The sequence below is a fragment of the Panthera tigris genome, chromosome A2 (assembly GCF_018350195.1).
Source record: "Panthera tigris isolate Pti1 chromosome A2, P.tigris_Pti1_mat1.1, whole genome shotgun sequence".
Taxonomy (NCBI): Eukaryota; Metazoa; Chordata; class Mammalia; order Carnivora; family Felidae; genus Panthera; species Panthera tigris.
Genome location: NC_056661.1, coordinates 50,797,868 through 50,822,552, shown reverse-complemented (window position 1 = coordinate 50,822,552; position 24,685 = coordinate 50,797,868). Strand labels below are relative to the sequence as shown.

The window sequence follows — 24,685 nt, the reverse complement described above, 5'->3', positions numbered from 1 at the left end:
CAGATCATTCCACATCAACTGGTGAGAGATGCACTCCAACACACATTCAATTCCAGAGTCAAGTATTTTTTGTGTTTCAGCATATTAGAATATTGCCCCAACAATCCTTTTATGGGGCAAAAGTGAGAAAATCTGGATTACACATAATGAGATCCCATCAAAACACCAAAAACCAATAAAAAATGATTATTCAACTTTTCATATTGCTTAGGATGGGGTAAATGGGAAGACATCAAGAAATCTTAGCTTTCATTTAAGAGAGACTCTGATCATATATTATAAAACCTGTACATAAAATAAGTGCCTAGAAAGAAGATAAAAGATCTTTTAAGAGTTGTCTACCCTGTGCTGGGGATGTCTGAAGAGGTAATAGAAAAGCTTCACAGGAAGACTTGATGAGAATAAACAGCTCTTCTGTATAGGTACAAAATACTTCCAAAAGATCTACTCTTAGACGGAATAACCTGTGAGTTTTTTTTTCCCCTATCAAGTACTTTGGTTAACTTATGGAAGAATAATGCAAATCACCAGAACAAATGAACTTCTGTAGAAACCAAAAAGGGGAAAAAGTCAAAAAGAGCTCCTAATCAGTCACATTTTTTGTAGCAAATACTGGAACTACAATGATGAGATATAAATTCAGGTCAGAAAAGTGAGCCTGCAAAGATTAGGATAATAAGATTATTCATCCTGGGGAAGAGAGAAAATTTCTTACCTGTAATTGTGTTCTCTTAAGATACACAGTTGTAGGTTGCTCACCACTCTGTGGCTCTCCTGCCCTGACATAAGACAGATCGAATTTTGATAAACATCAATTTCTGAATTAGACCCTCCCCCAAATAGGAAGAGCAAAGGTGATTATAATTTTACACCTTCAGAGAACAAGTATTACAGGTAAGTAAATATTCTCTTCACCAAAGAGGGCAAATAGATTCACCCTCTTAGAAACTTAGGAAATAATCATTTCTTAGGAAATAATGCGAGGAATATTTTACCAAGGAAAATTTTACATCGTGTAAATAAATGGCTTTGTGGTCTACCAAATGAAAGCAAAAATAAAACTAAACACAAGGCAGTTAAGAGTGAATAAGCATATAAAAAAGAGATCTGAACAGTCAAATGAATTGCACCAACATTTTATGATATGACTAGGTCTCTGAAAAGGCAAAACAAGACCAAGAATGAACTCTTATACACAGAATACTGATGTAAAGATGAACTGTCAGAAACATAGCGCCTTACAGTTTAGAAGAGACCTTAGAGGTCACCTTGTCCAAAGCACTCATTGTATAGAGGGGGAAAATTAGGCCCTGGAGGACAAAATGAGTGAAAAATCCTTTGTTACAGATACCTTTAGTACAAGTTTTTCTTTTCAGAGCAGATGACAGGACTCACTTGGGGTCACTGTGCTTTCCTCCAAGAGAAGATAAGTTCTTATATTTCCAGTGTCAAGTAGATGCACTCATAAAAGAATTTACATTCTGGATCTGATGACTACAAAAAGGGAAAATAAAACCAGGACAGGGGCATTCTAAAGAATAAGATGCTGCTATGGTTAGCTATAAGGTCAAACACAGAAACACGATCAAACCCATTCCTCCTGTCCTACTGTATGTGTACACAATATAAGAGCCAATAAAAAAAGAACGTGAACATTTGTTTGTAACTAACAAAGTTCTTTAATAACAACTTTAGATATCCCCAGCCCCTCAGTTCTAGCTATAGTTATTAGCTAAAAAGAATACTTCCTCTTTCTCCAAAACTCTATATGAAAGTTTTTAGAAGCTTAGAGACAGGTGAGAGAAATGTTTTAAAGAGTTTCATTACTATGGGGAAGGAGCAAGGAAGTAATCTGGGTTTTGGAGTCCACAAAGATCTGAACTAAAACTTGGCCATGCCTCTACTAGCTGCCTAACTCTGGGCAACCCATCTAAGACAAAGCTTCTGGACCTATAAATCAAGGCCCATAATACCAACTTCACAGGGTTGTCATGAAGGCTTAGTGAGAAAATGCATGTGAAGAAAGCTTATAACATATTACAAGGCACATATATTTAGTGAAGATTTGTTCAACTGTATTTCAATGCTCTGTATAAAGGTACACAGATTAATAACCTCCCCAGCGCATACAATAAAATACCAATGCAAAGTGAAGTGCTTCATTTTCAGTCAGGATAGTTTTCTAAGAAATCTGGAAGACCAAATCCCTCACACCCCACTCATATTATACCTACAAGTACGTTTAAAGAAGATTTAGAAAGAATAAGGAAGGACACTAGTGAAAGACTGATTAGCTATTCATCAAATCAATGCTCGCATTTTAAAATAAGTGAACACACAAAAGATATGCCATAGTGTGCTATTTAAGAGCTATGATTCAATATAATTTAGAAATTCCAGGGACATCAAAAAATGTTCTGTCAAACATTCTAAGAATCTGGATGCAAAATATACACACGCAACTTTACATGGCTTTTAATTTATGAGGCTTTTATGTCATTTAATCAGGTAAGAAACAACAGGCCTATCAGCAATGCACACTGTACTAACTAATCCCATGGACGATGGTTTTTCTCATCTGTTTACATTCTCCTCTGAGACTTTCAGAAATTTATCCAATTTTGTTGAATAATGTAGATCTTCATAGGTCCTACACTAGGACCTAAGTGTTCTCTCTAGCCAATCTAAAAATAACTCTTTTCCATTCCCACCTAGGATAAAGCTGGGTTCAATTTCTAGATAAAAGACCCAATTTCATTAATTCTGCCCTTTAAAAGTGAAATTTTTAGTTTGTAATATAATCTTCATGTTAATAGTAAACATTAAACCTGTGACTTCAACTCAATTCAGATCTAAGCTTAAATAATTTTAAAGACCCAATTTAAGTAAAATAATTTTATCAGATATCTAAGCATACACAGCCTGAACTCTTCCTGAGGACTAATATGACGTATATACATAAAAGTGCCTGAGCAGAGCCTGCAGAAAACAAGACTAAGGATGGTCAGACACATTTGGAGAATATAAAATGGGCATGAGTTAAAGGGTTTTTTTTATCTGCTGCCAGTAGAGATACAAAGATGATCTACAGATATGTCTTAAACTATAATGAGGTAAAAAGAGTTCTAAGAAATGGATTTTCTATCAGATTTGAAATCATATTCTCCATGTTTCTGGTTTTTACAGGACACTGTTAGTTGGAAAAGCAAGACTGATTGCATCAGAATGATTAAGGGGGCATTTCAAGAGGCCTGTTTATACTATTTACAATTCAGACTTCATTATTAATCTGTAGTAAATGATTGCCTGCCCTTCTCAAAGGACCAATATAGGAGATACCACTATCTGGCTTGATAAGATGCTTCAACAGTTAACATTCTTAAAAGTCTAGTGTTATGTCCAGTCAAAAACAGAACAAAAGGAAAAACCTCTCTCATATATATTAAGTCATCACCTGACTTGCTCCTCCAAACTAAAGACCATATCTAATTGTCACACCTTCTCTAATTGTTCAATAGCATTCTAAAAATGTAGTTAATATTTTGAGCTGTTACTCTTCATGAGGGACTGAACTAAATTTAATAGAAGATTAGATTTGCATGCCATACCAGAATTAACACAACTCTCCAATTATTACAGAATAAGGTTAATCGTAATGCTCATTACATGCAAGCAATTTTTTCTCCCTCTCAGATGATCTGTAAGATCCAAGGTAAGTGACTTGGTGTAAAAATGTATCCCCAGAGACCCAACCCTCCTTTATCACTTAGGCAAATTTCTATTGTTTTTTTTTTTTTCCCCCCTCAAGAAAGATGTCATTGTTTTTATTCTTGACATGTGTAAGTTATCCATGTGATTGTATTATCTAAAAGCCTCCCTTTTGGCAAAGATCTCATGGTCAAATTTCTCCTTAGGGGTTATTCTATTTATTAAGGTTATTTAAGTAAACCATTAGATGACTCAAATGCTTAGGTAAGATGTGCAATGAGGAAGACTTTCTTCAGTGTATGCTACCCATTCAGTGGTAGTGCCCTTCCTTTGTGCACAGAACCCTGTTGCCCTCCTCCCCTCCATATCCCACACCACTTTATCTCCTCTTTTATGCCCCCCACCCCCAAGAAATAATTTCTGCTCTTTGGGGAAGAGAAAAGCTTTAAGTTTGGAGGAGTCAGGGAAGACCTGCCTGGAGTTGGAGACTTCATCACATCAAATAATCTATATGCAGCATCCTCATGTACGTGATGCCAGTGGAGGAGGGCAATGGCAGACACTGAGGAAGGCAGCCTGAATCCAGATCTGAGGATAAGAGAAAAGGGTGTTCCAGGGAACAGACTCTACCTCAAAGGAAGACCAAATGAAAGGGTGTCCTAAACTTCTAGAAACACAAAAACGACATTATAGGTCTGAGGGAGTGATCTATTCTCAAGAGACACCTTTGGAAAATATGCAGGGCTTCTGGGAATTCTGAAAGAGCATTCCAAAAACAACCATCAAACTCTACTGCCACTAGACCCAAAAACAGTATGTAACTAGAGAGACAGTGGGGAGAGGGGGAGAGAAAAAGAGAGAGAGAGAAAGAGAGAGAAAATTTATAGTAGGTTCCATATTTACTAGGGAATAAACAGTCCAACTTGTTTGTTATTTGATCAAGGAACAGGAATTATGCCAATTATAACAGGATTTCTCCTCTACTCTCACTCAAATAAGAATAGTAATTAAATAAATTCAAAACACAATTCGATCATTTTTTACTTATGCAATAGTGCTCTAGAGTACCTGGGGCCCAATCTCACACAGTAATCACAAATGGACACATTAACTAATACCACAAGAGCACACCCTGAACATCCCTCCCTACTCAGTCATCAAGTGCTGTGTGCTCTCAACTCAGTAACTTCAAGGGCTCTCGGAAAAGACAACAGTCAACATTCACAAATTGAGTACCAAAAATGCAGTATATATCCCATTTTAGTCCTACTGACTCGTGATGCATCACTATTCATGGCTGAAGAATTAACTCATTAAAAACTTACATGGGCACAGAGTGGCTGCCTAGAAAATATGTTAGGTATGCCACAATTACAGGCATTCTAGATTAAAAAAAAACCCACATAAACACAGACATACCTTTTTACAGGAGCTGAAGGTGCCATCAGGCAGAAGGGGCCTTCGACGTCTCTCAGGGATAAAGGGTGAGCCAAAGCGAATGTAGTGTTTGGGGGTGGTGCAAATTAATGGGGAATGGATAAGACCGGGTAACATGTTCAGGGTTGTTGCCAGTACGGTTGGGTCCGTGGTGATACGTAAAGGGCACTCAACAGGGCATTCTTGCTTCTCGGCTTTGTCATTCAACCATTCTGTAACTAGATACTAAGGTAAAAAAGAGATCATTAGTCAGTGCTGGAGATGTAAAAGCCAGAAGCAGCAGTGTAGCTCACAAAGACAAACCTCAGCTAGAAACTAGGACAGAGGCAGATATAGCAGCTGCAAAGAATATGAACTGGGCATTCAGAATGCAAGGTATCTTCCTCCACCTTTTCCATGACCATTAAGGGAGAAATAATTCCAGCTAAAAGCAATTTAAGCTCTGCCTAAAGTTAAGGGAACAAAAAAAGGTAGTAGGATGGTTTCAGCTTGCTGCCTCAAACAAAACTTTTTATCTAAAACTTTCTCTCTAGTAAAACTTGGACGAGTCATTATTTTCTGGACATTACAGATCCTCTCACTTTACTAAGACACCGCTCTTGCCAGATTAGACTTACGAAGATTTGTGACTTACTTTTTTGGTTTTGGGGTACTTAGGTGCCGCACGGTTGACATGGGATCCAGTAACTGATACCACAGTTGGGTCAGACCCTGTTAATTGCCTGTTTTCTCCTGAACTGTCTGTATTTCCAGCTTCAGTAGGAGTCACAGAGCTGTTATTTCCGCCCTCTTCCAAGGCAGCTTGTGACAACTCTGCCTGTTGTGCAATGGCCTGCTTCTGACGCTTTAGTCTTTGGGCTGAACTGGTCCGGTACCGAGAAATGCGACTCTTCGGTCGGGGCCTAGAAGGTTTTGCTGGAGGCGGCTTGGGGACTGGCTTTTCTGGAGCAACATCCTGTGACAACAGCAGAGTGAAATGCTTACCACAAACTTCTTATCAGCAAACATTCTATCCAGCCTCCTATTCACTTGAAGCATTCTGAATATTTAGTGGTGAAAAGAAAAATGAGTATTTAGAAATGCTAATCTCAAACATAATCCTTAAAAAAAACTTACACAAGTCAGTCAGAGGTTGTAGGCAGATGCCTATTTCTTTACTAATAAGTATTTATAAGATAGGTCAAAGTCAGCTGAAGGTAGCTACCTAATTTTAGGGTTCTAAGAACCCTAAAGTAATTCTTTCCTTTGTTTCTTTCCCAGGTACTGAGGTTAGGCTTAAGGCTTAGAATTCATGGCCAGAGTAGGGAATGAAAAGATTCGTTCATCCTGTGAATCTTAGGAAAGGTCAGGTGCCTAACTGTGCTATACAGAAGAACGGAAAGAGAAACAAAATGATTTTTATGAACTCACCATCAACAGTTTTATCTGGCAGAAACAGTATGAAGTTACATTCTAGTCTGAAAGTGTCTAGTCATTCAAATTGTTTCCCTGATTCCCACAAATCAGCTGATGAAAATGGCCTTTTTTATTGTAATATGAGGTGAAGCTGAAAATGCTGATTTTAACTATTTCAAAAGATAGATAGCGGATATTAGTAAAAGCAAGGATGTCTAAGGCGTGGAGTCTTTCCATCTCTTACCCCTGCTTGGGAAGACCTCCGGGTGTTCACTCCAACAGTCTGTGGGGTGCTTGGGATGGTCATGTTTGAAGCCGGGTTGCTAACTTCAGGTTCAGGGGCTTCAGTTTTTGCCTCTTCTCCTCCAGGGGTCTCTGAGGTGGTGGTAGTAATCTCTATGTCAGAATTGCTTTGTTCTAAGGGCTGATCCCGCCGCTTCTTTCTTTTCTCTAAGTTTTCAAAAGCATGCATGATGGCCTCGACCTTCCTGTCTTCCCGGGTCTAGAAAGAAATAGCATTAACACAGAAGGAAACTTCAATAAAAGGTAGAGATATTTTTCAGGAAATGTTATTATTAATGGAAATTCGTAGACATTTAAAGACATTTGCCAGTAAAATGATACATATATCTTAGAGAACATAAGTGAAAACTAAAAATAACTTTAAAAAAATTTTTATTTCAGGGAGGTAAGTGAGCAAGCGGGGGAGAGGGAAGAGGGAAAGAGAAAAGAATCCTAAAGCGCCTCCACACTCAGCGTGAGGCCTGATGTGGGGCTCAATCTCACAACCCTGGGATCATGACCCAAGCTGAAATCAAGAGTCAGAAGCTCAACTGACTGAGCCACCCAGGTGCCTCCCAAAAATAGCCAGGGTGCCTGGGTGGCTCAGTCGGTTAAGGGTTCGACTCTTGATTTCGGCTCAGGTCATGGTATCACAGTTCGTGGGATCAAGCCCTACCTTGGGCTCTGTGCTGACAGCGTGGAGCCTATTAGGATTCTCTCTATCCCTCTCTCTCTGCTCCTCTCCTGCTCATGCAACTGTCTCTCAACATAAATAACTTTAAAAAAAAACAAGAAGAAAAGAAAAAAAGTCACCAAAATCAATTTTTCTCATGGTTTTCAGAATTCAAAAATAATGAAGTAGATTTTAACTTCTCAGGACCAGAACTACACATGGCTGGCTTCAGCAATAGAGTAGAATTTTTGAAAACATGTGACCAACAAAAGTTTTATTTTTATGTCAAAACTCACACAATTCCAGGGGCACCTGGGTGGCTCAGTCGTTAAGTGACTGACTCTTGATTTCAGCTCAGGTCTCAGTTCCTGAGATTGAGCCTCACATTGGGCTCTGCACTGATAGCACAGAGCTTGCTTGGGATTCCCTCTCTCTCTGCGCCTCCCTCACTCTCTCTCAAAATAAATAAACATTAAAAAAAAACAACCCCCAAAATAAAAAAACCCTCACCCAATTCCATAACAAGAAGCCCTAACATACATATTTTGTTCCAACCAGGCAGTTCTTTGGAAACCAGATTGTTAGTAAGAACCCTCTTAAGACCGTCCTCAGATAATAACCACTAGACCACTACTATGTGTGTCTCTGAGATAAAAATAAATAAATCATAATGAAATAAAAAGTAGCCCAAATTGTAATGTGCAGGTGACGGTATGGTATCTTTGTCAAAGAAAGAGATGATACAAACTGAGAAGAGAAAGGGTTCACATGCTGTGGGTAGCAGGAACAAAAGGATATTAGAAAGTACCCACCCTTCTGCTATGAGCTGGGTTCTCCTGGTCATCTGTAACCTCTTCTTTCTCTTCTTCTGCTTTTTCTTCTGGATTGTCTGTTTCCTTTAAAACAGAGGTGATATTCAGCTGTACTCTTAAGCTCTAAAAAAAAGCAATCTTTTTTTTTTCTGGTAGCTTAAAATCCTCTAGAAACATTTTCTAATACTTCCTACAGTGTTATTCATGTGAGACCACATGGTAAATGCAAACGATAAGCATCATTCTCTGGACTGAAACATGGAAAGCAGCTGAAAGGATGTGCTTGACATTATAAAAAAAAAAAAAAAGAAAAAAGAAAAGAGAGGGAGAAAGACAATGAATGAATGCACACCCACCTTGATATGAAGGGCATTAAGTGTTATTATGGACTCCCTACTTATAACAACATGTGGCAAACTGGGATCCTCTTTATTTGCAGAGAAACAATACCATAGCAACATCCTCTGACCAGGGGAAGATTACCTCATGGTCACTGGACACAGTTACTTTCTCAGGAACTTGTTCTGATTGCTGATTGTTATCCTCTTCTGGAGCCTCATTCTGCTGTTCCATCTCTAGCTCTTTCCGTCGTGCTTTTCTACGTCTTGTCTCTGCTCCTATGGTTGGTAAGCTTGGAGGAGGTGGGAGTGGTGGTTCTGCAGCATTGGGATTCCTTTTCTGTATAGGGCAATTCCGGTTCCCCTTGTGACATGCACAGTCCACTTTATAATTACTGCTCCAAAGAAACAACCAAGAGTGCTTGTCTTAGTACCCATGAAAAATCAGTCCTACTGTTCTATTCATCCTCTTGGAATAACAGTATAGGAATTTCCTCTAGTATAATATCTCTGAATACATTAAACAGATACATTAGACTCCTATGAATACTTCTCAGTATTTGCTACTCAATATTTGCTATATTACCTCCAATTTTTCCCTTATATATGGTCAGTGGAAAGGAAAGAAAGCCTCCACTAAGTTCAATTCTCCCAAATGTCTTTATGCTATTTACTGGGCAGTGAATCAATAACAGGGGCTAAAGAGGCCATACTTCTCTTGTGCCTTCCTTCACCTCACTTTTAACCTAATGATTCCCTACTTATTCCTAATACCTTTCCATCTCATACCTGTGATGAACATCAAGTTAACATATAATCTTTTTGGCCTAAAAGGACCAAGAGAGAAAGATCATGAATTTTGCAAAATCCATCACGTATTTATCTGTGACTTGTCATCTCAGTTTTTCTGCTTTGTCTCATTCAGAGAGATTACATGGTTTGAATGGGTGGGGGAACTTTAAAATTTTCATTCTATATGATCCCTGGCACAAGTGCTGTGTGCATAACAACAGATGCTACTGCAATTTCTTGGGAGTGTCTCATACCTACCCTTTTACTGTTCTTGCTATAGAGACATAAAGACAAAACACTGTTGGTTAGGAGACCAGTGAACACTGTCATAGTATGTATCTGTGTCTCTAGGAAAAAAAACATTAACCCTAAATCTGTCTCTCCCTCCACATTTTCCAGACAAAAAATGAATCACTCATGGAAAGATGAGGTTAAAAAAAAAAGGAAATAACAAGGAACAAAAGCAGACTGATAGAAGAGCTTAATGTGTAAAAAGTAAGACAAGGTCATTCATTTAGGAAAGGTTTTGGAGGTCTTACCAGTTACTGTACTCATAATCAAATGCTATCGTGACCTCAGCATCCTTGGTGATGGCAGACACCGCATAGATACATAGGTGAATCATCCCATCTGCAATCATGTGTCGCACCTGTGTGAACATGGCTTATGGTTTACAATTTACCATAAAGACCAGGAACTCTCCATAAGAGAGAAAAATAGTATCTCTCCACTTAAGAGTTATGGTAGTCTGTTACTTAACTCCATCATTTCATATGAAACTCTTACACAGTAATTGTTTGAAAATTCATACTTTTGAAATAAATAGAGAAACCCTGAGATGTCAGAAATGAGCATAAGATCTCTGCTCTACACTTAAAGCTGTTGTCAGTTGTACCAGAGAATTAAAATTCCTTAGCCTATAAAAAAAAAGCTCTGTGGATTTTCTTGCTGCATTTGATGGCAGTTGCATGGATTATGCAGAGTAATGAATTCTAGAAATGTCTAGCATCTCCCTTATAACACTATTACCGAAAATCTAAAAAAATGACATCTTCTTTCATATAGTAATTTCTTTAATAAGACATTTCTCTTTAGCAAATGCTAACTTGCTTTCTCCCATTTCTGCCTTCTCTAAGAAATCTTCCACCTGCTCCCATCCTGTCAGATAGAATAAAAGCATCATTACTTTTGTTTTTTTGTATCTTATGATAACAGATCATAATCATTATCTACAGACCTTATATTAATCTGGGTGAAGTTTTCAGACTGCATCTTCAGAAGACTTGTCCTTTGGTGATTCCATTCAAAGAGAAGTTGCTACAGAAATCTTACCTCTGCATTTGGTGTACACGATCTTCTGATGAACCGAGCATCATTACCGAAAGTACGTGCATCCACACACATCTCTACACCATTGAATTTTGAGTAGAAGAGCACAAAGGGGTATGGTCTAAGGGATATAAGTGAAACTCCTGTAATTCTCAACACAAATAAAAAGGCCACCCCATGACTTCACTTCAAATATGAAGCATATGCTGACAGAAGCAGCAGCAGTCCTTTGCAATTCCTAAACTTGAAAAACATCACATGCCTGTCTGCTTTTGATTAAACAACAAGCACAAAGCAAGAAATGCTTGGCTTGCAAAGGAGTCATTACTGCTTTATACATTAAACAATTTGTAGATTTATCTGCACATTTTTCCTGCAAATAGCAGACAGACTTGAGCTTATCTGAGCTGTAATCTTTTCCCTAAGACCATTCTATCAACCAGAATGTTTTTTCTTCTCTCTTTCTCTCTTTTTCTTTCTTTCCAGCCATACCACTCTGCCAGGCCCACTTTAGCCCTCACTGCTCAGTGAATGATGTTCTTACTTTTTGAAGAAATGCCCATTGACCTCAAATTGCTGTCGTAACATGACTTTCCCTCGATACTCTATTATAAGAGTGTCCAAAGCCAAATCTCTTGCAGCCCTCAGGATCTTCCGGTGCTTTTGAACACGAGTGACTCTTCCCAACTGTAGCTAAATAAAACCAGAGTATTAACATTAGACAACAGCAACACCAGTACGGTAGACAGTTAATATATTTCCTAATTGAGGAAAAGGCACCAATATTTTCAGGTTTTATTTGTATGCAATTTAGCTCAATAATCAGAAATTCTTCAATGATAAAAGCTTCTAGGAAAACAGGCTCCACCCAATGAACCAGTCACTTCTTCCCTCACAAAAAAGCAAGAAAAGATCAAAGAGAAATACACAATTAAGATTTTAGTGGCTCTATGTCTAATGTAAGAATGAGAAAGAACGACCTTAGCTTTCTATTAATCTTAAAAATTCCTACTGAGGCTATATATCATTTCCTATCCTAATTTATCTGTTTTTAATTAATACTTTAAAAATATGTATCCAGACAGTTTCCAGTCACTACAACTTGCTTTTGGTTCAAGATGCTCATCAGCTGGCTAATTTGTTATTCTAAGGATTATACATTTGAAAGAAATGGTAATCCCATTATAGGCCCTCTTTCTGGGTTCAGAAAGTCTCAACTACTTACTTATAGGGAGTCTTTTACCCTTTGATCCTTACCTGCATTTGGGAACCAATAACTGTATTATTACAGGCCAATTCAGTCTTATTAATAGTGTCTAAAATAGCAGGTTTGCCCACAAATTCCTTGCTAGAATGTAGATGTTGTTCAAGGGCGTTCTGTACATCTGCACTGTACTGATTAGTGAAAGCTTCTTCATACTGATCAGTCCATAGTCTTATCCGATTTTCCCATCCCTCAGTTGTATTCTCATCTAAATTCTGTGCTTCAGAAGGAGAATTCTGTAGAGAACAAAGGTCAGGAAGGTTAGGAAAATCCATGCATAAAAATGGGGGGAAAACAGGCTGTATTTCCAGAGAAAATTAATTTTCACTTGGCAGTTGGTGTGGCATAAAAGAGCAATGGCCTGGGAGTTAGGGGATCTGACTTCTATCATGGTTTTGTTACCAATGAGATGTGAGACCTTGAACTTCTTAGACAAGAAGTTTCCTCATTTATAAAGTGAGAAATTTGGATCACAGTTCCATCACATCACTGTGATTTTATGACCATTTTTAAATCACAGAAATAAATTTTGTTCTTATCAGAAGAATGACATCAAGTTCACAAGAAAATCTTCATAAACACGAACAACAGAGATACCTGAAAAGATCACGCTGTTTAAATTTCCATACTGAACTGAACATCTGTGTTAGTGTACCAGCCTAAACTGGTATTTCACTTCTCTCCAGTAGAATGTTTGTTTTTTGTGACTTATTATTTTCATTATACAATTAAATACACGATAGGTCTAAAAATACCTGTGACCCAAATAAATAACCCATAATCTCACTTCCCAGAGACAAAGTTATCATTTTGGAATATATCTTTCTAGCACTCAAACTCTGACAGTTTCAACAGCTGCAGTCTGAAGAACAGAGGTGGGGGCAGGGGAGTGGGTAGACAGAGTGTAGAAAATGCTGAGAGGTACTGTGGGATACTTCTCTAGGAAAAACGCTGCTCTCTATGGTGACAATTCTGAGAAAAAATTATTTATCTACAACATTATCCTAAACAGTTTTTACATTTGAGATACAGAGACACAGCTTAAGTATGACACATATTCTCCTCCATGGTGTCATCAGAAAACAAACACACACTGATAGTGATGATGTCATACCAGTGATGACTAGAAGGAAAAGATACCATAGTGCCAAAGCTACTTGCAAATCCATGTCCAAACTAAAGTTGCAAATATGGGCATAAGAAAATTAAATATACTTTCCATGAATAACACAGAAAACATTTATATCTATTTTAACAATTGCTTTCTTTCACTTTTGTGTCACTGTTTTTGATGAACTATTGTCTATCGTCCTTTTCCCAAGGAACAGGGGAATGAAAAGAAAAAATTAACACTTTCACTACCCTTCTCACCACAGTCCAAAAGAATGAACAATAAACAAAGGGATCTAAGAAACACCTGAGGCCAACACACTGAGAACACAGTATCACCTGAAGTATCAGGAGCAGTTAAGCCAAAGAAAAGTACAAAACCTGAGATGTAAGGGTGCTTATCAGACTGGGGATTAGGGGGGCCCAAACAGTATTCCCAGGTTTAAACATTCAGTCGTGATCACTCAACTGATGACTTACTACGCTTAATTTATACTAGAAGCCTTTGTCACATTATTAGCTGTTGTTCACTAACAGAACACTAACTACTCTGCTGTTCCATTCTTCTAGGTACTAGAAACCCCAACTCAGTGGATTTAGAGCATAGTTCTTGAGCAGAGGTGATTTTTCCCCTAGGAGACATCTGGTAATATCTGAAGTCATTTTTGATTACCACACTTGGGTGTATGTATTACTGGCACCTAGTGGCTATGAGTAGTCTCCAGTAGGCAAGCTCTTGATTTTGGGATTAGAAATCCATATGATGAATACTTCCCATTCTTATGTGTCTCATGCACATCTTTGGTGGTGCTCTTACTAATAATTAATTCTGTGTACAAATTTGTAACCCAACTTAGAATTCTGATATGAGAATCAAAATAAACTAGTATTTTTTTTATTACTTTAATTTTAAAATGCCTATGGAACTGTCAACATCTTGAAAATACAAGCAATTTACACGTAGAGGTTTATATGTAGTTTTCACGGGCAGCCAGTCAATACCTTTCAAAAGGTTTTGAACATCTGGAGGCAAGTTACAGCAGTTGGCTGATAAAAGAGAAACGGGCTTAACAGCTGGAATCAGGGCTATGTCTGCCCCATAAGTCTATTTAAGGTCCCCTCTAAGCAAATGAGACAAAAATAAAGGGGCAGTGAAGGCAAATGTGACCTCTTACAGGAGACAGATCTAGCAAAAAAAAAAAAAAGAGTAAGTTGTGTTCCAAAACATCCTAGGACTCTTGATGCTCGTGGGCTCTAAGTCCTTTCCCAGTGCTTTTACAGGTATGTACAAGTCTGTTTATGGGTATATGCAAGGTGAAGCTTTCATATTTTAGATAAAGTGTCACCTGTGATCTTCATTAACATCAATCATATTGGTACTCCATGGATACTTATGTGTATTAATCCTAATAAAGATTTTCCTTACTAAAAGATTTTAATATTTATGCCATATAACTGTCAACAGGAAAGATTCTGCTTCTAACCATTTACACATTTAGGGATAGAAATGCTTATAGAATTAAATTAGATATTAATTCTAAGTAAATGTTATGAAGCCATAAGTAATGAACTGGGTGGGAGCTATGCTATCCTCTTACATATACATAGGTAAAGAAAAATACCAGTATAATCAAATATCCTTTGGGGAAACTGTTATTACCCAGTACCACTGCATGTAATTTCTCAAATCTCCAACCACTATCCAGTATCACCTAATAAGCTCTTTCATTTGATAAGAAGAAAAGAAACACACTAGCATAACCTGCATCTTCTATATCAAGGAGGTATGCCCGGGACAAAACAGTTCAAAAGTAATTCCAGTAAGAGTAATTCCTATCAATAATACTACTTTCTTAACTGATGAAATTTATCCTTCCAACCGTTGCTTAAAGTCCAAATGGTGCTAGGGTGGGTGTACAAGAGACCCCGTATCACCAGAAAAACCTCAGTTTGGAGGTTGAGGCCAATTACAACGACAGAACACATCAGCCTCATTTTGTTTGATAAAATGTCACTTCCCCCCACCCCCCGCCCACCAGGAAAGCAGCTAATGAAAAACCAGTAAATGAAGGCTCATTATAGAAAGGGAAAATATTTCAGAAACAAGAAAACCTACTTTGGAGAAAGGCTCTATGAAAACTGAATGGCAACAATTACAAACTAACAAAAAGCAGAGTCCAAGATTCCCAGACCATCAATGTCAGGAAAGAAGCTGACCAAAATGCAAGATCACAGTGAAGTAAAACACAGCATCAGGGAAGAATACCCCTTACCTTCATCCGCAAGGACTTCCGGGATCCCTCTCGAAATGCCTATCCCAAAGAGGAAAACAAGTAGAACAAAACAAAACTTGGTACCAAGAATGACAGTTATACCTGAGACTAAAACTAAGGCAAGAACTAGTGTTTTAGTCTGTCCCCTTTTCCCTAGGTAATAAACACAGTGGAATTCCCCACACTGTTATCAAGAACAGGGGCAGCTCTAGGCCAGTGACCTTTGAGGCTAATTCTGACACTTTCCATTGTGAAACTAAGTAATTAACAGGGAAGAGCATGCATCACTTAAATCCTATATGCACTCCTGTCACTAAAAGAAAAATAAAAACATTTCATAAGGTTGCAGATTTACCAGTTTTGAAATTAAGAAGGAAACAAAGACCAATCCCCTTAACAAGGGGTGGGCAAGTCACCTAAGAGCAACAGAGTTGCCATGATGGGGAAGAAAGAACACCAAACAGAAGAGGTTTCTCCTGGAGACTTTTTAGTTGAGAATACATGAAAGTGACCACAACACTGAGGAAGCCTAAACCATTCAAGAGAAGTTTCCTCACTTTTTTGAAACAAGGAAAAAACAATCAACCCAATGACATGAGGTGGGCATGTACCAGGACAAGAATTTCAGACTGTATTTTGGGACTGAGGAGGTGGGGAGATACTGAAGGACAGCGGAAGCCTAGACTGGAGGTTACGGTACCTATGGGTTTGGCCAGGCGGGGCTGGGATTTCATACCTGGGATGGGGTTTGGAGAAGAAACTTTGTGCCAGTTGTGATGGTATGGAGTGGCAGAAGAGAGGTTGGTCTACATATTCACAACACAGATTAGCTGATTTTTGCCAAGTAGAGCAAAAGTGGCCCTTCAAACATCTGGATCAAACTTCTTAAAAGAATTTTGGTGCCTTCTTGGTCCAGAATTTGAACTATATCAGACATATTTCTATTTAAGATACTTTTACTCTCCATACCTTGATTTTCTTCGTCTTTGCTGCTGCACGACCCTTTTCTGGACTCTTCTTCCGCTTCTTGGGTTTGGTTCTTCTAACAGTTAAGGTGATGCTTGTAGGTGTGTGCTGTGTTGCTGTGTACAACACAGTGGAAGGAGAAAGCTCCTCATCCCAGCTTTCTGTTGCACTGCTATCCCCACCTGAAAAAAAGTTATTTCATAGTTTATACGTTGTGCAAACAAACTCAAAAGTGCATTAAAAGCAGCTTATTCTTTTATCTCTACCCCATATCCAGGAAGTCATAACTTCTATTAACTGTGTCATCTTTAGAACATAAATACCCACCTTCCTTATGAAATCAAGATTCTTTCTATACCGCTGGCATCAAGCATACAAACCCTGTTCTACATCACATACACTTTCTCCCTTGTACTGAGTCCCCAAGCTTCATCGCCTCAATATGTAAACACGAAAAGGATCTCGTTATTTTATTTGGTATGTGTGCTCACATGACATATTTTGATTGCTTCGGGGCTAAAATGTTGTTTTTGGATATATTAATTCACAAGAGAAGTACACAGTGTTTGTGAGAGAACAGCTTTCTCTTTTCATGAAGAGTTGGGACCATGGGAACTTACAGGAGTTCTTGAGATGATTATGTAAATTGCAAAATATTTATCTGTCAAAATGCGGGCCCAACCCATTTTCAGCTCACCTGATATGTTGTCCTGCTTCCGCCGATGAAGTCTAATAACCTTCCCCCTGCTCATTCCCCTAAAGAGGGAAAATAAACTTAAAGTAGTCCTTCCAACAGCATGCCGCACATCATTGCACACATGGGAGACGTGTCTCTGTGTATACTACCCCCTTCCTCCCACCTACCAAATGTTTCCAGGACATTAAATTTCATATCAAATTCAATAGCTTTAACATCAATCTCTCATTCCTTGTTGTCAGCAATTCTCACCTAGTGCAGAGAATTCGAGCCAAGGAGCATTAAGGAATCATCTACATTAACAAACACAAGAAAGAATACTTTGAGCTTTTCCCTACTAATAAGAAACCCTAATCCCAGCAACCCAGGCTTGAATTGAGATGGAGCATGATCTTACCTGCACTTGTCACAGTTGAGAAGGAAGCCATCCTGAGAAAGACCACAAGGACACCAGGTAGGAACAGTCTCTCCTTCAGAGTTCGGGCTGTCTCCACAGCGTTCCTCTACGGGCGACGGCAGGCCATTCAGGTCAGAACGAGGGATGATCGTCTGGACAGGGGGAGAAGCAGGAGGTGTCGGAGGAGGAGGGGCTCCGTAATTATGATCCTGAAAATAAGATTTTTTAAATCAACAGTGTCCAAACACTGGCCCCTCTCTCCCCTAAAGTATGGTACATATGGAAAGAAAGAAGAAAGTAGTACCCTTTGTTTTTTGGCTTCAACCAGGAAAGTGATAAAACAAAATGCCAAGGTCAACTGGGACATAAAAACAAGAACAATGATGCAGGGCTAGACGTCCGCTGGAGGCAGGGAAGTGCAAAAGGGGCAACTTCGTCATGCTGCATATAAACATTTCAAGAAAGTCACAATGTATAAGAATGGATTACACTCCAGGAAGATCACTGCTCTGGAGAGAAACAAATGCATACTCACAGCATAAGGCAGTCCTCGACACCCATGCCTCTGAGTGGTCCCATAATTATGAGTGGAATACACGCTCTTCTCATTAACTGCTGGACTAGCCTCCACAGATTCAGGGCTGCACAAAGGCGAAAAGCAACGCATGATAGCATAACACCTAATCTTCCCTTAAACTAAGACTTTAACTTCCCATTCTAACCCCTCCACTTTCCACAACCACCAGCCACTAGAATAAGAGAAGGAACTCAGTGAAACAATCTGATTAACATAACTAAGCCTATAAATAACAGGAGTGTTATTAAATGTGGATTTGTGTGTAACATGAAGCCAGTACAGGCAGATGTCTCAAGGCAGGCACCTGGAATACAAGGTGTCCCTAATGACAAACACAAACGTACCAGCTGAGCAGGGAGTTTCCCCTAGAGAAGCCACTCTGGGCTGGTTTAGACTCAGAACTATTCTTCTTAATTGGATCTCTTAATACTTCCATGAAACCTCACATGACATTTGCAGTGAGTGAGATGATGAAAGTGCCTTCTGCACTGCCCCAGGGACCAGGCCCTCTTCCATTCACTACCAAGACAGGATACCCTGAAGAAAGTACAGGTAAAAACAACGGCATCTTATATTTATCATACCTCTCATCTTGATGAACCCCCAAACACCTTTCAAATATTAGAGTAATAATTTCTCATCCACCAATGACATGCAAGCATATCAAGGACACAATTACTTAACAGCTGCATGGTAATACCACAGAACTTCAAAATAATCAGAACTGTACTCAGAAGTTATTGTCTACTGACAAACAGTAAGAGTAGTAGTGGCTACCATTCTGAATCACCCGTTATTTTCTAGGTGCTTTGATGTACATTAATTCATTTACTCTGCAACTAGTAAACATGGTAAATAGCACCCCATTTTTACAGAAGTTGAGGCGGTGAGATTATGTGACTTCACCAAGGTCACACACTGACAGAGCCAGAATTTGAAACAATGTCTAACTCCAAATCCTGTACTCTTTCCACTATGTTTAACTGGTGTGGTAAACCAGGATAACATTCTATTTTTAAAAACTTAAGTAACCAGGCTTATTGAAAAACTTGGCTTAGAATCTTTTTGTATCCTCAATGAGTCGAAAGCAAAGTGCTCAAGTATAACTTATTAATATACAATTATAAATGTGTTCAAATTTAGAAATTTAATGTAAGCCTTTACTTGATAATAAAAAGGCATAGGTAACAAAGGACAAAATACAAGTTTTGGTAAAAAAAGAACTTGTAACTCTGATTGTTACCTGGTTAGATTTTAGGGAATCTTGAGAAAGATAATTAAGGAATATGATCATATAACTTTGAACTCAATAATGGATTATCTGTCATTTAAGTTAACTAGAACAGAGATTCACAAATCAGAAACTCCAAGGACACGTAGTAACTCAGCCTTAGAGATCAAAGGGTCTTTTAAGGAATCAAATAATGCATAGTTTGCTTTAAGGAACATACATTTATCCTGCTTGGAAGTATACAATACACCGTACTTGGCAGGAATAAAGTGTGCGCAGTTCAATGTGGTGCAATGTCAGCTGAGAAGTGAGGGATAAAAGAAAATTCTGAGATATATCCAACTCACCCAGTTATATGCTCCAAAACTGTGAGAAGGGATCTTATTAATAACAGCAAAGGTAATTTCTAGGTGAAGAAGAACTTTAGACATAGGAAAGTATTCTGTTAGTGAAGTGCATGCATTTTATTCTTTAAGAGTGTCTGCAAGATGGGAACTGGGGTGGGGGGTACATCAAGAATGCAGGTCAGTATTCTTGAGAAAAGATGATCTGACATGGCTCACTGAGAGGCAATCAGCTCTGAGTATTAGGAAACAGGTGGGGTTTCCTAAATGAAACTGAAGGCAAACAAGCATTAATAAAATGAAGGTAGAATTTAGTTTCTATGATGGATAGTTAAGAGAAAGTAATAACTTTCTACAACATTGTTAATTCACTAGATAAACAAGTATTCCAAAGAACTGTACATATTTTGTAGAAGAGATTTTGTACCACTGAACACATGGGGTGAAACATGGCAGCCGTTTATTAGAAATGGAGTTTTTCTGGACGGGAAAAAGGAATGTGGCATGAAATAAAAGATGGCCATGGAGATGGAGCTATGTTGGTTGTATCTTACCCATCTCCCAACTGGGTAAATATGAACATATGCACTTCATGTGCAAGTCTAGGGAATAAAAATAAAATGTATATTGTGGAGGTTAAAAGGCCATCCCACTGGACAATACTTCCTAGTAAAGCACAGCATTTAATCTGTTGTTATGTGTGCAAAATATTAAAATTTAAGCTCATCTTTTGATGAGGAAACTACAATTTCCATAGTGGTTATTAATCAGTTACATGTTGACAGGTAACTATGCGATTTCCTAGGATATTCCTTGATACATATATATACACACATATATATATACATATATATATATGTATATATATCAGCTCTTATCTATGTTTTAAAATATGGAGTAAAAATCTGTAGTGTTAGGATTGCGTTTCCTTATTAGCCAACCATTTTATGCAAATGTATTACTGCCTTTCTTCCTCTATGTTTGAATTGCTATGAGAGTTGGGCACATACACAGAAGCCATGTTTACAACAGATACTGAGTCGACTGTGTTTTAAGTACAACGTGCCACCTGCTGCTATAATGCTACCTCTTGGAAAATGTCTGAAATCCATTTATGGCATAATTGTAAATTCAGAAAAATCCTTGCTTCTATTGTTACATCTAGAGGTTCTCCTACAAATACATGAAAAATGCATGATGTATACTGTTGTTATCAGATTTAAAATCCCATGAGGTAAGATCTAAGTCTTTTACTTAGTGATGTTGCCTTTCATACCAAGTTTAATTTTAATCTTAGAGTGCCCAGAACAATGAAATATGCAGGAAAAGTGGAACATGCATGGTAAAACATTAAGAAATATCATCTAAAATGTAACAGAATGGTACATAGCAAATTGTTGACATTATCTTGCTTTGTAGAAATACTAAATGAGTAACTGTGTAATAAGTCATGACAACAGTATCAGAAATCTGTCAAGAAATTACAATGAAAATGCTTCAGGAAATAGAAACCTTGCAGTCAAATTTTTAGGCCCTAAGTCTGCAATTACTTCTGGACTACCCAGCAGCATTTATGGGTGGTCATCTCTGTACTTTGGGAAAAACACCAGTTTTAAGAATAATTGCTTTAGGTCTTTTTCTATGAATCCCAAATTAATTTAATTTGGGGTTGATCACATTAATTTGATTTAATCTCTCTTGAAATTTCTCACCAATGTTAATGCTGTCTACCTGTGTGGTTTGTTAGTCAATCCATATAGGAGGTAGTAAATGACTTTACAAAAATTCATGAACACTATACAGTTATGGTTCCTAATGCAGCAAGATTTTTCAGTACTTGATTTGGGAAATAGTACTTGTAAACTTGGAAGTCTAGCTACTGGCATAACTGAATCTCTTTGCATGCAAAAAGATAAAAACAAAACGAAACAGGAAAAAAAGCCCTGGAGGGAACACAATTCCACCCTTCCCACCCCCCACCCTCCTCCACCTTCCTTTTTATATGGGAACAAGGCCAAAATTTTTCAGTTCTAGACTACCCCAGAATATAATATATTGCTTCTTAGGGTAGGTTCATGTTAAGTCTTCCTCTTTAAGGAAGACAATAAACAGTTAAGTAATCCTAGGTGGCTTTGTGAAGAAATGTACATGCTCTTTACTATATTCTCAGTTTTAAGGAAGAAAACCACTATTAATCAGGGATGCAGTTGAACCCAGAGCTCTGGTACAGTTGCTTTGCTTTGCTGAAGGGGGAAGAATCCCCAGGGACTATGAAAATGGCAAGAGAAACAGGGGAATTAGAGCAACACCCACCTCACTCAAGAAGTGGCTGTGGGATCAAGAGTCTGAACTGGACCTGAACATATTCAAAACACCAGGATTTTTCCAGCCCAGACCCTAATCCCTGGTACTGCCTGGAATAGACTTGGCTTCTGGGGGTGTGCTGCCCCCTAGGCCCCTTGGGTCTCTTTCGCTGGACTTTCACATCCTGGTGTAGTGCCACTTCGTCTTGAAAGGTAGGGGGCTTCCACTTCCTTTCTGTAAGCAAGGAAGATTGGGTACAAGGGAGGTAAAAGGACAAGAGGGGGAATCTGTGAGCAGGGGGAATCTTGGACAACTTAAAAGAGAAGGGATACAAAAAGCTAAAAATTTTTAAACTGTGAATAATATATAAAGTTTTATAATGAAGGCCTACCTTCATTGCCATTTGGTATTTAAATTCTTCAAGAATTGAGAGTCTATTTTAGGGATTGGGCTTTTCGACAAATTCTGAATTCCTAAAGCTGCTCTTAGCTGAAAAAAAAGTTTGGTACCACTGATTTTGAAGGTCCTCTTTCTAGGCAATGAATATTATATAAAAAAACAGATGACACTGCTTTCCACGTTTTCTACCCCAAATATCAGAAGTTCTAAGTAACCTGCCCATATAAAGTTTTAGCCCCTTTACTCTAGAACAGTGAGAAGTACATAGGAAGAGGCCTTCAAGGAAAATCAGTTGGAGAGAACTCCTTATCTCCATCAGAATAATCATTAATTCTACAGAAGCAGGCAGTGACACCTACTTTATTTTTCAATCTTCCCAACCCGTCAAAACCAATGAAAATGTAATCACTACTTGCAAATTTAATTCAATGATATTATTTACTAAGAAATCCACCCCCACCCCATTCTTTTCCTCCCCTTTCTAACTCTTTTTTTTTTTTTCCTCCAGCTTCTATGGGCGAAAAGGGAAAGGTCCAATGTCATTTACAGTGGGCTAGGCTTGGGTTTAGAAAATATTGCTTATTATTAAATGCCCATAAGAAAGTTATCTCCACACAAATTGGTAATGCACCTACTACCTAGAAAGTAGCACTTACTCTGATCCAGCAGCCATATCTGAGTAGGATGTATCTGGTGTGGTGACTCCCAGAGGGATTGCAATGCTCATGACGTCCAATACAGCAAGAGAGAGGAAATCACGGGGTCCAATTAATGGAGACTGGCCACTCTGAGAGTGGGGGTGAGCTGCACAGCCTTAACCAACATGTTATGGACATGAGGAATCCTGCCAGAGAAAAGGAAAATATCTAGTAACCTGATAGTTCTTTAAATGTATTCTAAATGCTACAGAATATTTTTCCATTTTTAAAGTAAGTCTTTTAAGGGGCAAATATAAATAAAACAAGTACAGCAAAGGGTCTATACATTGTCCTATTTTATTGTGTACTACATTAATGTTCTACAAAATGAGGTAGCCAAAGTTATGCTAACTTTTCATATCTTTATTATTATTTTTCTTTGCTTTTTAGCGAAAGGGAAAGTAATGGTCTGCCTTGCTTACTAGTATAAGTACATTTCCACCATTCTACAACTGCTCATCAAACAAAATTTTCTGGCAGCCTAACACCTATTACATAGTAAGTTCTAATGTAGGTAAATAGAAATATCAAAGTTTAACTAAATTCTTTAACAATTAAAGATCTTCATTTAGGGGTGCTTGGCCGGCTCAGCTGGTATAGCATGCTACTCTTGATCTCAGGGTCATGAGTTCAAGTCCCATACTGGGTGTAGAGATTACTTAAAAAAAAAGAAAGAAAGAAAAATTAAATATTTTTAATATTTAAAATTAAAGTTTTTCCCCCACCCCGGGCCACAAATAAACGCAGTTTTACCAGCCGCCAACAATGTTATTTATTCCAGAGTAAGTGTGATGATAAAAGAGATCTGTTTTTATTTGATTGGATACAGCTGTTCTTATTGCTTTCTTGTGTCACATTACATTCTTTTCCTTTTTTTTTTTTAAAGTTTATTTGAGAGAGAGAGAGAGAGAGAGAGGGAGAGAGAGAGACAGAGACAGACACAGACAGTGAGTGGGCGAGGGGCAGAGAGAGAGGGAGAGAGGAGAGAATCTCAAGCAGGCTCTGCACTGTCAGCATGAAGTCCGCTGCAGGGCTCAAACTCATAAACCATGAGATCATGACCTGAGCAGAAACTAAGAACTGGACACTTAACTGAGCCACTCACGTGCCCTTCTTTTTCTTCTTTGAAACCATTTTATTTTAACTGTAATTTTGGGAGAAGATGCAACTACCTTAACTGTATTTGTTAGGCTTTCACTACTAGGTTTAAATAAAAATGGACGCCTGGGTGGTTCAGTCGATTAAACATCTGACTCTTGGCTTTGGCTCAAGTCATGATCTCACCACTCATGACTTCAAGCCCTACGTCGGGCTCTGCGCTACCAGAGCCTCTTGGGATACTCTCCCTCTCTCTCTCTGTGCTTCCCCTGCTTCCCCTGCTTGCTCACTCTCTCTCTCTCTCAAAATAAATAAATTAAAAAAAATAAAATAAAATGAAAAAAACAAAAACATACACCATAAAGAGTATAGTTTCATGATAAAGATGAGAAAATTTTCTATGGAAAAGGAGACAGGATACCTTGAGTTGCTGACCATAACCAGTGGAATTTGGGAACACAAAAGACTCACAAACTACTAAACTGTAAAACGTCAAAAGTACATTAAGACTGAGGTGCTCCTGGCTGGCTAGCTCAGTTGGTTCTGAGCCCCACGCTGGGT

At 38.3% G+C, this 24,685-nt stretch overlaps 1 protein-coding gene across 21 annotated transcripts in view; it reads right to left on the bottom strand.

Annotated features, from left to right (window-relative positions):
- The window catches only part of SETD5 (SET domain containing 5), a 79,571-nt gene that overhangs the window by 21,143 nt on the left and 33,743 nt on the right, over positions 1–24,685 (bottom strand). For 9 of the 21 annotated variants that reach the window (XM_042979462.1, XM_042979464.1, XM_042979465.1 and 6 more), the window contains 16 exons: positions 22,985–23,172; positions 18,395–18,587; positions 18,009–18,114; positions 17,474–17,682; positions 17,077–17,135; positions 16,383–16,561; positions 15,414–15,452; positions 12,024–12,266; positions 11,311–11,459; positions 10,770–10,887; positions 9,977–10,086; positions 8,791–9,040; positions 8,308–8,391; positions 6,785–7,042; positions 5,780–6,100; positions 5,128–5,370 (listed from right to left, as the gene is read on the bottom strand). In XM_042979462.1, coding sequence (XP_042835396.1) covers positions 5,128–5,370; positions 5,780–6,100; positions 6,785–7,042; positions 8,308–8,391; positions 8,791–9,040; positions 9,977–10,086; positions 10,770–10,887; positions 11,311–11,459; positions 12,024–12,266; positions 15,414–15,452; positions 16,383–16,561; positions 17,077–17,135; positions 17,474–17,682; positions 18,009–18,114; positions 18,395–18,486 — 2,460 coding nt within the window. In that variant the 5' untranslated portion in view covers positions 18,487–18,587; positions 22,985–23,172. The other 12 variants (XM_042979466.1, XM_007075507.3, XM_042979467.1 and 9 more) reach the window with 12 other exon arrangements.